The sequence below is a fragment of the Mus caroli genome, unplaced genomic scaffold (assembly GCF_978045245.1).
Source record: "Mus caroli unplaced genomic scaffold, Mus_caroli_1 scaffold_11, whole genome shotgun sequence".
Lineage (NCBI taxonomy): Eukaryota > Metazoa > Chordata > Mammalia > Rodentia > Muridae > Mus > Mus caroli.
This window is the reverse complement of record NW_028227266.1, coordinates 74,936,982-74,949,437: the sequence shown is the minus strand read 5'-3', so window position 1 is coordinate 74,949,437 and position 12,456 is coordinate 74,936,982. Positions and strand designations below refer to the sequence as shown.

General features: G+C 38.7%; 1 protein-coding gene across 1 annotated transcript in view; it reads left to right on the top strand.

Annotated features, from left to right (window-relative positions):
- The window catches only part of Hcrtr2 (hypocretin receptor 2), a 96,128-nt gene that overhangs the window by 73,151 nt on the left and 10,521 nt on the right, over positions 1-12,456 (top strand). Inside the window, exon 4 of the mRNA XM_021172745.3 lies at positions 17-132. Coding sequence (XP_021028404.1) covers positions 17-132 — 116 coding nt within the window. The remainder of the gene's footprint in view (positions 1-16; positions 133-12,456) is intronic.

Here is a 12,456-nt window from a genome sequence, read left to right as displayed (position 1 = left end):
TTGACTCTCATCTCAGGTGAAGTTTACCCAAAGATGTACCATATCTGCTTCTTTCTGGTGACATACATGGCACCTCTGTGTCTTATGGTATTGGCTTATCTCCAAATATTCCGTAAACTCTGGTGCCGACAGGTAAGTAATATCCAATAATTTTGTTTGACTCTTCTTTAGAACGTATATAATTTTTGTAAAATTCATTGAATTAGTATAACACATCTAACACAGCATTATTTGTTCTAAAACAACGAGACTCTGGATATGAAAACATCCCTTGACTGTTCTACTGATATTTAGCAAATGACATAAATTCTACCTTAAGAAGTCTCCACTTCTGATAAGCTCTTAACCTCAATAATTAGCTGAGCTTTATTTGGTCTGGACGTCACATTTAAAGGTTTTGTCTGCATGTGTATCTGCACACTACATGGACATGTTACACTCAGAAGCCAGAAGAAGGAAACAAACACCCTGAAGGGAGATACAGAGAGTTGAGAGCAACCGTGTGGATTCTGAGAACCAAACCTGGGTCCTCGAGAAAAACAGCTGCCAGCCCAGTGCTTTTAACTGCTAAGCCATCTCTCCAGACCCTGGAAGTAAACTTATTAATTTGCTTTTCATTATAAGTAACAAAAATTAATTTCAATTCCCAGGGACTTTAAATACAAATGGTTGTACTTTAAATGGAAATTTTTGTAACACATTTAACATATGAGCTACATCTTTAATGTCAATGTTCTCATTTTCTGTAGATTTAAAGAAGATAATTTAAATTTGTTTTTCTGCTCCCCAACTACCCATCCCTTTTTATCTCCTCTATATCCAGTTGAGTTAAGAAATTTTTTGAAAGATTTTAAATTCTAATAAATTCTAAATTAGAAAATGGTAACAGCCACGAGATTTCATTCCCTCCAGTGATTCATTTGTCCTATAGTAATATTTTTTTACATACCACCTATAAACTAAACCACCAGGTCATGTGAACAGTAATTTCAGGCTGTAGAAGAGTGATAATCAGGTACATGGTGAAAACAACTTTTTGTTTGTTTTTTTGTTTTTCAAGACAGGGTTTCTCTGTGTAGCCCTGGCTGTCCTGGAACTCACTTTGTAGACCAGGCTGGCCTCAAACTCAGAAATCCGCCTGCCTCTGCCTCCTGAGTGTTGGGATTAAAGGCGTGTGCCACCACCGCCCTGCACAACTTTTTAATATAAGTTCAGGATTCGAGAGCTGAGTGATGTGGGTCTTTAGCTCAGGATGGGAACTTTTAAGTTGAATATTGATAACTTGAAAAAAATCAGCAAACGTGGAGAGTTGTAAATATGCCAAGTGTATATATCTCACATTGTTTAGTAAATTATATAATGCAATAAGGATGCATTTTTTCTTACTTCTCTATAACTTCGGCCAGTATAGTGATGTATTTGTTCTTAAGTTTGTGGACTAACAGGTTGTTGGCCTCTTTGGTCTAAAATTTTTATTGAGAAAGAACTTACAGAGACCATCTTACTTCATTAAGAGCAATTTCATTTGTTTTCTTTTTAAAGAAATATTTCTATTATATGTGGAATTTCATATATTTATCCAATATCCAATGTATTTTAATCCTATTTACCTATGATTCTTCTCCCTAACGCCTCCCAGATCTTTGATCTTGCAAAGTCATATCATCTTTTTATTTTTATTTTTTATAATCAACCAAGTCAATTCTCTGCTTCTCATACACTCATGGACTTGAGGACATCACTGAAGCATAGTTGACCCACCAAGAGACACACACACTTAAAGAAAATTCATTTCTCCCAACCTCTACCTCTACTGACCACTCACCAACTTTCTAACCTTTCAGATAGACCCCGGGCCCCTCCTACCTGCATAATGGAAGGTTGATTGTCTTGATCTTGTGCATGTTTCATGTAGGCCACTGTAGCTGTAAAGGTAGGAGACATACACTAACCTTTGGTTGCAGAGACATAGGAATAGAGTGTTTAAGGTCATACACCATAAGTTTCCTCTTCTAGAAATACCATACCTGAGATCATAAACCTTGGCAAGACTCCAGGGCTGGGCAGCTCAGAGACTCCAGGATAAATCAATGATGATCATTTTGCTAAAATTTCTCCTTAAATTCTAATTAGAAAGTGGTTGGCTATCCACATAACATTCATGCCACTATTGCACTCATGGGTGTATCTTGAAATGCCCGTCCTTAGTGTAGCTCAGAAGGTCATAGACGATTTAGGGCTGGTGATGACTTTCCTCCCCCAGTACCTGCGTAGCATCTTCTGATACTATGAAAACTAGCTAACAGAAAGGAACCATCTCTGTCAACATCACCTTTATTTCTCCATATCAAAGTGCAAAATGTTGTCACTGACAGCGTCTTACCATTAAAATCTGTCAGAAATAAAAGCAAAGCAATAGCAATTGCTTTGGGTATTCTATGAGACTCCTCTGATCAATAATTAAATACGTGGCAATAGGCTTTTTATTTTGCAACTTACAGCTTCTGGGAGGATTATCCCTGTGTAACTCCAATTAAAACATTAAGCTCTTATATGAATGTATCTGTATCTATATCCATACACGGGCATATAATTTACTATTTTATAAGCATATATATAAAACTAAAATGTCCTATTTTGTTTTTGAGGATGAGTCTTCATTTTTTATTTTATTCAACTCTTGATATTCAAACTGTCTTTTTTTAAATTAGGTATTTTCCTCATTTATATTTCCAATGCTATCCCAAAAGTCCCCAATACACTCCCCCCAACTCCCCTACCCACCCACTCCCACTTTTTGGCCCTGGTGTTCCCCTATACTGGGGCATATAAAGTTTGCAAGTTCAATGGGCCTCTCTTTCCAGTGATGGCTGACTAGGCCATCTTTTGATACATATGCAGCTAGAGTCAAGAGCTCCAGTGTTCTGGTTAGTTCTTCATGTTGTTCCACCTATAGAGTTGCAGATTCCCCCCAGCTCCTTGGGTATTTTCTCTAGCTCCTCCATTGGGGGCCCTGTGATCCATCCAATAGCTGACTGTGAGCATCCACTTCTGTGTTTGCTAGGCCCCGGCATAGTCTCACTAGAGACAGCTATATCAGGGTCCTATCATCACAATCTTGCTAGTGTATGCAATGGTATCAGCGTTTGGAGGCTGATTATGGGATGGATCCCTGGATATGGCAGTCTCTAGATGGTCCATCCTTTTGTCTCAGCTCCAAACTTTGTCTCTGTAACTCCTTCCATGGGTGTCTTTTTAAGACCATCTTTCACTAATTGGAAACAAACAACTTTTCCAATGTCAAGGCATATCTGTTCTGTAAGTCCTAATTTTTCTTTTTTCTTCTATTTTTACAACGTAAGATTTTTAATAATTCCTTTCATTATCTTTATATACATAGTCATATATTTACATGTATATTTTTTAAATCTTTTACAACTTCTGTGACTTAGCAGTGAAGTCAAGTCACATATTGTTCTCCAATTTTTTTTCATCAAAACAAAGAAAGACAAGTATAAACACTGTAAGACATGAGCAGTGATGTGTTTAATTTCCAGCAACTATTTTGTCAGACTTTCTACTTGTCCTAAAGCCAATGTCACTTACTCTAGGATGTTTTGTTATGGTAACACCCCACTTCCTTGTGTGTGTTATTGCATCAGCTTTTGCTAGGTAATAGTAGTATCCAAGATGTATACTGTTCTCAGCGACAGTTCTGTCTCACTCCCATGTCATGCCAGTCCTAGTCTCAGCTACTCTTCTGCCAGACTATGTGAGTGATGCTTTCTGGGAGATGCCATTCTGGGTATCTCAGTAAAGACAGAAATGCTGGAAAAAAATATCCACCACCACTTGAAATTTCTGTTAGAAGCTTTTGTCTTGTAATCTTCCATTGCCCTCCAAAGTCACATATTTCAGTATTCTCTGACAAAAGGCACAAATCACAGAGCCATAAGGATCTTCTCACAAGTTGAAGGTAGAGGATATGGAATGTCACAGCATGAAAATGTGAAAATGCAGTTATGGGCAAGAATGCAAGAAATTAAACTCAGAGCATGTTACTTGAGAGTTGCACAAAGTTTGTCAATGATTCCTGTGACTTTGGCCATCATTATTTTTTAATCCAATCTTATGGGGCTTGTGTGTGTACAGTGCCTGTGGGAACCAAAAGAGGGCACCAGCACCGTATATCTTGGAGTAGGAGTTACTGCGGTCGGGATACAGAAGACTGCGGGCTACCACATGTCTGCTCTGGGCAGGCAACCAGTGTTCTTAGCCACTGAGTCACATCTCCAGCCTCACTTTCATGGTGTTTATATTGGGGATGTACAGCTCACAAAATCATACCTATTAGATGGATCTAAATAATTGAAATTTGTATCATTGAATAAAAATCCTTAAAGTATCATTGAATAAAGTACCTTAGCAGTCTATGCTGTTAGCTGAACTTTCAACTAAGTCTGATTATGTTTCTACATTAGCACATGTTAAATGGATGGGAACCTTTATTTGTACTCCTCCTCTGTCTTCCTCTTCCTCCTCCTCCTCCTTCATTTTATACTAGAGGATGAAACTCATAGCCTGCCACTGAGTGGAATATCCTTTTAATTAATTAATTAATTAATTAATTTTACGCTCCAGATTTTATTCTCCTCCTGGTCCACCCTCTGTCTGTTCCACATCCCATACCTCCTCCCCTGCCCCTATCTCCACGAGGATGCTCCCACCCCCTTCGTCCCACACCACCAGACTTCTAAACTCCCTGGGACCTCCAGTCTCTTGAGGGTTAGGTGCATCTTCTCTGAATGAACACAGACCCGGCAGTCCTCTGCTGGATGTGTGTTGGGGACCTCATATCAGCTGGTGCATGCTGCCTGGTTGGTGGTCCAATATCTGAGAGATCTCAGGGGTCTAGGTTAATTGAGACTGCTGGACCTCCTCCAGGGTCACCCTCTTCCTCAGCTTCTTCTAGCTTTCCTCTAATTCAACCACAGGAGTCAGCAGAGGGTGGGGTATCTTTTGGGTATATTCCCAAGAGTGGTTTTGCTAGGTCTTCAGATAGATCTATTTCCAATTTTCTGGGGAACCTCCACTGATTTCCATAGTGCTTGTACCAGTTTGCAATCCCACCAGCAATGGAATAGTGTTCCTCTTTCTCCACATCCTTGCCAACATGTGCTGTTGCCTGAGATTTTGATCTTAGCCATTCTGATTGGTGTAAGGTGGAATCTCAGGGTTGTTTTTGCATTTCTCTGATGACTAAGAACTTTGAACATTTCTTTAAGTATTTCTCAGCCATTCAAGATTCCTCTGTTGTGAATTCTCGGATTAGTTCTATACCCCATCTTTTGATTGGGTTGTTTAGTGTTTTGGTGGTTAGCTTCTTGAGTTCTTTATATAGTTTGGATATTAGTCATCTATCAGATGTGAGATTAGTGAAGATTTTCTCCCAATCTGTAGGTTGCTGATTTGTCATAATGGCTCTGTCTTTGCCTTACAGAAACTTTCCAGTTCCATGAGGTCCCATTTATCAATTCTTGATCTTAAAGCCTGAGCCATTGAAGTCCTGTTTAGGAAATCCACCCCCATGTCAATGAGCTCAAGGCTCTTTTCCATTTTCTCTTCTATTAGATTCAGTGTATCTGCTTTTATGTTGAGGTCATTGATCCACTTGGACTTGAGCTTTGTGCAAGGTGACATATCTTTTTTTTTTTCCATTTTTTATTAGGTATTTAGCTCATTTACATTTCCAATGCTATACCAAAAGTCCCCCATACGCCCCCACTCCCCTACCCACCCACTCCCCCTTTTTGGCCCTGGCGTTCCCCTGTACTGGGGCATATAAAGTTTGCAAGTCCAATGGGCCTCTCTTTCAAGTGATGGCCTATTAGGCCATCTTTTGATACATATGCAGCTAGAGACAAGAGCTCCGGGGTACTGGTTAGTTCATATTGTTGTTCCACCTATAGGGTTGCAGTTCCCTTTAGTTCCTTGGGTGCTTTCTCTAGCTCCTCCATTGGGGGCCCTGTGATCCATTCCATAGCTGATTGTGAGCATCCACTTCTGTGTTTGCTAGGCACTGGCATAGTCTCACAAGAGACAGCTATATCTGGGTCCTTTCAGCAAAATCTTGCTATTGTATGCAATGGTGTCAGCGTTTGGAAGCTGATCATGGGATGGATCTCTGGATATGGCAATCACTAGATGGTCCATCCTTTCGTCACACTTCCAAATTTTGTCTCTGTAACTCCTTCCATGGGTGTTTTGTTCCCTATTCTAAGAAGGGGCAAAGTGTCCACATTTTGGTCTTCGTTCTCTTGAGTTTAGTGTGTTTAGCAAATTGTATCTTATATCTTGGGTATCCTAAGTTTCTGGGCTAATATCCACTTATCAGTGAGTACATATTGTGAGAGTTCCTTTGTGATTGCGTTACCTCACTCAGGATGATGCCCTCCAGGTCCATCCATTTGGCTAGGAATTTCATAAGTTCATTCTTTTTAATAGCTGAGTAGTACTCCATTGGTAAATGTACCACATTTTCTGTATCCATTCCTCTGTTGAGGGGCATCTGGGTTCTTTCCAGCTTTTGGCTATTATAAATAAGGCTGCTATGAACATAGTGGAGCATGTGTCTTTCTTACCGGTTGGGACATCTTCTGGATATATGCCCAGGAGAGGTATTGCTGGATCCTCTGGTAGTACTATGTCCAATTTTCTGAGGAACTGCCAGACTGATTTCCAGAGTGGTTGTACAAGCTTGCAATCCCACCAACAATGGAGGAGTGTTCCTCTTTCTCCACATCCTTGCCAGCATCTGCTGTCTCCTGAATTTTTCATCTTAGCCATTCTGACTGGTGTGAGGTGGAATCTCAGGGTTGTTTTGATTTGCATTTCCCTGATGATTAAGGATGTTGAACATTTTTTCAGGTGCTTCTCTGCCATTCGTTATTCCTCAGGTGAGAATTCTTTGTTCAGCTCTGAGCCCCATTTTTTAATGGGGTTATTTGATTTTCTGGAGTCCACCTTCTTGAGTTCTTTATATATATTGGATATTAGTCCCCTATCCGATTTGGGATAGGTAAAGATCCTTTCCCAATCTGTTGGTGGTCTTTTTGTCTTATTGATGGTGTCTTTTGCCTTGCAGAAGCTTTGCAATTTTATGATGTCCCATTTATCGATTCTCGATCTTACAGCACAAGCCATTGCTGTTCTATTCAGGAATTTTTCCCCTGAAGTGACATATCTTTTGATTGAATAACATTCCTAAAAATAAACTTTCCTGGGGTTAGAGGGATATCTCAGTGGTTAAGAGCACTAACCACTTCCAGCAGTCTTGAGTTTGATTCCCAGCAACCACATGATGGCTCACAATCACCTGTAATGGGACCCAGGGCCCTCTTCTGGTGTTTCTGAAGACAGCTACAGTGTACTCATATATACATAAAATAAATAAATCTTTAAAAAATTTTCTTCATGGGGCTTTAGATCATTCCTGTAATGATTCTTCTGTTTCCTCGGCCACTAAAGGATGATAGTTCATGGTAGCCTAAATCTTTGTATTCTTCTAATCATCACAGGCCTGATGAATACCGCATAAAAACATCTACTGAGAGTTTAAATAAGTAAGGACATGTAGCAATCGATTGCTTTGCCATTCCAAGGAATGCTTTAGAAAAATTAAACTCTGACAGTTTCTCAAAGAAGGTGTCAATGCATAATACAGTTATGCACAGGTTTTAAGTGTACATTGAGTTTCTGAGGATTAACTACCAAGATATCCCATTATGTAGTTTTACATATATTTGCATATATTTGCATATTCACTTGCTTAAAAAGTAATATGCCCTTAAAACCCTTAAGAGTGATATATAATTTGTCTTGCTATCATTGTGTTGACAACAACTGTTATATCTTTTACCTTGCACAAAGAAGGAACTTGAAAAATATTTTTTAATGTGTAAATGACTCTTAAACCATGCACAGTGTGCTTATTTATTATTTAAGCTTATATTTCTCAATTTCCAAACCTTTAAGATAGATTTAACTTGTATTACAGGCTTAGAAATGATCTACATTTTTTGACAAAATGTCCCACTTAGTACTATCCACATGATTCACAAGATTTGCAGTAAAATGCCTGAACTGTGAAACTAAAACATTTTAAAAGCAGATTGGAATGGAAATTGGCAAGTTGAGCTGAGCCCACTTTACAGCTGTAATAAAGTAAATTGACCCCAGATGGATAATTAAATAGAAGTCTGCTTGAGCAATGCTTGGCTTCTAACTGTTACTGCCTCTAAACAAAGTTGTCAGGCATTGCTTTTGCCACGGGCCATATCCAGAGAGCCATCAAGGGAAGGGCCTATCCTATTTGCTTAAAGTTATGAAGATGCATGGGTTCTGTTTTACACTTTTGAATTAGCAAATGTTGTTATTACTGAGCAAATTGTGTGCCCTTGTCTGACTTTGTTAAGAACTTCAGTTATCACTTAAAAAGTACCAATAGTCTTGCTCGAATTAGCAACTTAAGTTTCCCTTTCCTTGATAATATAATTCAAAGAATTGACTGGCTATGAGACTTACAGACTAGTCTCTCAAGATCCTCTCATTTAGAAACTTCTTAAGCCTGACCCACCTGGCTACTTGTGCATACTTCAGTGTTCAATCCAGTACTGAGAATCCAATAACAGATCTTAGTTATTATGTAAACTTTTGTTAATGCATTCCAGAAATATTAGTAAGCACTTATGTGTGTCATACTATATGAGGCATTAGGAGTAAGCAGCAATATACTCTGAAGTCAGACAGGATGTGAACTTTCCACAGACTGAAAGGTTTTCCATCCTATGACCGTGTCCGTGGGCCCATTTACTTTTTGTTCACCACAGTTTTAGAGAAGTTAGAATTGATGCCGTGATATTAAGTGATCACAATTAGTCTAGTGTGAGAAAAAATGGACAGAAGGTCATAGAGGAAGAGGAGATGTAGGAAGACTGCTTCAAGTCCCACAAGGAAATCAAAAGCACAAGTGAAAGTAGTGCCTTACTGCCAGACAGTGGTGATGCACACGCCTTTAATCCCAACACCTAGTGAGCAGAGGCAGTCAGATCTCTGAGTCCAAAGCCAACCTGATCTACAGAGAGAGCTCCAGACTAACCAAAGCTATATAGTGGACCCTGTCTTGCAAAAAGAATTTTCTATAAAGGTATTTTTGTTTGTCATTCTTTTCTAATTGTATCCAGACTGAAATATAACTGTGTAAAATAAAACCAAGAATTCAACTTCTAAATGTGTAACTTAAAGGAAAGATGAAGGGGGTGTAGAGTGATATTGAAAAACTATATATATTTATACAGATTAAAATTTGATTAGCATTAATCATTGTTTAGATGAAGCTGTTCATTGTAACCACTAAGAAAATACTTTTTTTTCAAAAAGTATCTAGTGAAAGACACAATAAAATTTAGATGGTATAGTAGAAAACAATAAAAAAATAATAAAATACTAATGGAGAAATAAACACAGTCTATGAGTTATCCATGTGTGTGTCCTGTAGTCACTGGAAGATCAATTCCAGTAGTAAGGAAGTCAACTTCATGGGGTTACAATGGGCTATCATTGTGGTAAATAGTGTTAATTAGATTTTAGGGAGCAAAGAAACTTTTTCACAGTAAGAACTCTGTGACTCTGGAGAGATGGCACACATGGTAAACTGCTTGCTTTACAAACATGAGAACTTGGGCTTAATCTCCATGTTAAAAAAAAAACAACAGCATTTTCCTGATTGACAACTGATATGAGAGGACTCTCTCATCATGAGTATGACGTACTGGGCAGGAGGCACTGTGTGCCATGAGAAAGCAGATTGAGCAAGCCATGGGAAACAAACCAAGCAGCACACCCCCCAGCCCCTGCTTCCGTTCTTGCCTCAGTGCCTGCCTCCAGTTCTTACCAAACTTCTCCTCATGGGGTCTTACCTCCTCAAGTGGTTAGGGTTTTTGCTTTTTTTGTTGTTGTTTGTTTGTTTGTTTTGGGGTGTTTTTTTTGTCATAATACTTCATCACAGCAATAGAAAGCCTAACTAAAACAGTAATCATTCTGATAGGGGTGAGATAGAATCTTAGAATGGTTTTAATTTATATTTGTCTGATAACTGGGAATGTTAAACTGTTCTGAAAACATTTATTGGACATTTGTGTTTCCTTTGAGAACTGACTGCTTGTTTCATTAGCCCATTTATCCACTGGCAGTTCTGTGGTTTGGGTATTTAAATTTTATAGTGCTTTATTTATCCTATATATCAACACCCTCACCCTGTATGAGCTGGCAAAGACTTTCTTCCTAGTCTATGGTATATCTGTTTGCTCTGCTGATGATTTTCCTTGCTGCATAGAGACTTTTAAATTTCACACAATCCACTTCTTGATGCATAGGACTAGTCTGGGTTGTGGGAATTCTGTTAAGAAAGTTTGTGCTTATGCCCTTAACTTCAAGTATATTCCTTGTGTTTTGCTCAAAAATCTCAGTTTTAAATTAAGGTCATGTGGTGGACCAGTTGTTACAAACATGTTGGACTCTTAGAGAAGACCCAAGTACCTATTTCAAGGAGCTCACAACTGTCTGTAATTCCAGCTCCAGAAAGACCGAACACCTTCAGCCTCTGTTGGCATGTGCACTCACAGCACACACACACACACACTCTGTTGGCATGTGCACTCACAGCACACACACACACACACACACACACACACACACACAGACAGAGACAGAGAATAAAATTACATCTTCATCTGTGAACACTTTGCATTGACTTTTGTATAGGGATGAAGATGTGGATCTAAGTTGATGCTCATTCTTCTGCATGTAAAAATTGCTTTGTCAATGCCATTTCTTGACTAGCCTGCCATTTTGCAATGTATGCTCTTGATATCCTTTTCAGATTTAGGTAGCCATTGTTGTGCATTTATTAATGGGTTCTTTATCCTGTTTTATTGGTGTACATGTTTGTTTATGTGCCAATACCATGCTGTCTTTTTCACTATTTTTCTATAGCAGTCTAGGGTTGGGTTCTAAGCTATCTTCAACAGTATTCTTTCTGTTTAGAGGTTTTTTTGTCTATTCATGGTCACTTGTTGTTTACATTTGATTATGATTTTTTTTTAGATTATCTAAGGAATGTCACTGGAATTTTGATGGGGATTATAGTGAATATGCAAGCTACTTTTATTCGTATAACCATGTTCACTAAATTAACTCTGCCAATCCAGAAACATGAAATGCCTCTCTTCTATCTGGCTGGCATCTTATTTCATTTCTTTTTCAGTATTCATCATTTGTATGGTACTTTGAACTAATAATTATTGTTCACATTTCAGTATGTAGTATTGCAGTATGTTTTTTTTATATCAAAGAGAGTTTACACAGTTCATTTAAAATATAGTGAACATGTATTGCTGTGATTTGCTTTCTACAAAAATTCCTCTCAGTGCCATATTGGTGAAAGACCTTCCATAAGGACAAACAATTGGGATGTGTCTTTTCTGGCTTTTTAAAATCATTATTAGTACTTTTATGTTATAAGGTATGCATTCAAAACTCAGGGGCCTAGAGTGATAGCTCAGCCTACAAATGTCTTGCCTTGTAAGCATGAAGACAAGAATTTAACATTCCAAAGTCATGCAAAAAAAAAAAAAAATCTGGGTATCATGGCACATAATTGTAACCTCGGTGCTGGAGAAGGGAAGCCAGGAAGGTCCCTAAGGCTAACTAGGTAGACCAGCTGGCCTACGTGGCAAACACCAGGCCAGTGAAAGACCCTGTTTAAAGAGTAAGATGTCTATCAACTGAGGAATGCCAGACTACATTGTCTTCTGACCTCCAAGGCTTGTGCACACATATGTACACAAACAAAACTGCACACACGGATGCATATAAAACTGTACACATGCATGCATATAAAGACTTACTCTCTTGTATGTAAATTTGTAAGAGGAATCCTTTCACAATTGAAAAATAAGGTGTGTTTTGAAGTTCTATACAAATTAAATACATGGTCTGAAGTATTTTGCTGTCTTCTACTTAGTATCTTCTCAGTCAAATCTATAAAATTTCCAATTTACCTTTAAGGACACACTGAACTTGACTTAAGGCTATGTGCAATTCTTGCATGTCAGTTGATGTCATGGCTCCTGATGAATTTTCTGCTGTCCCCTTTGGGCTGCTCGGCTTCTCTGCATCGCTTATCAGCGGATCATGGAAGGCAGGACTAAGCCTCTTTTGCCTTCAGTTTGTTATCTGAGAGTGACACCAGCACATGTCCCTTTCTTTTCATCGCAAGGGCCACAACTCTGCCCCCTGCGCCACTCTCTCTTCATGGGAATGTTTTTGATACTTGAAGAAGTCGTCACTAGGCAGAATGTTGGCTCTCCCTTCACGGGAACATTAAAAATAGAATGA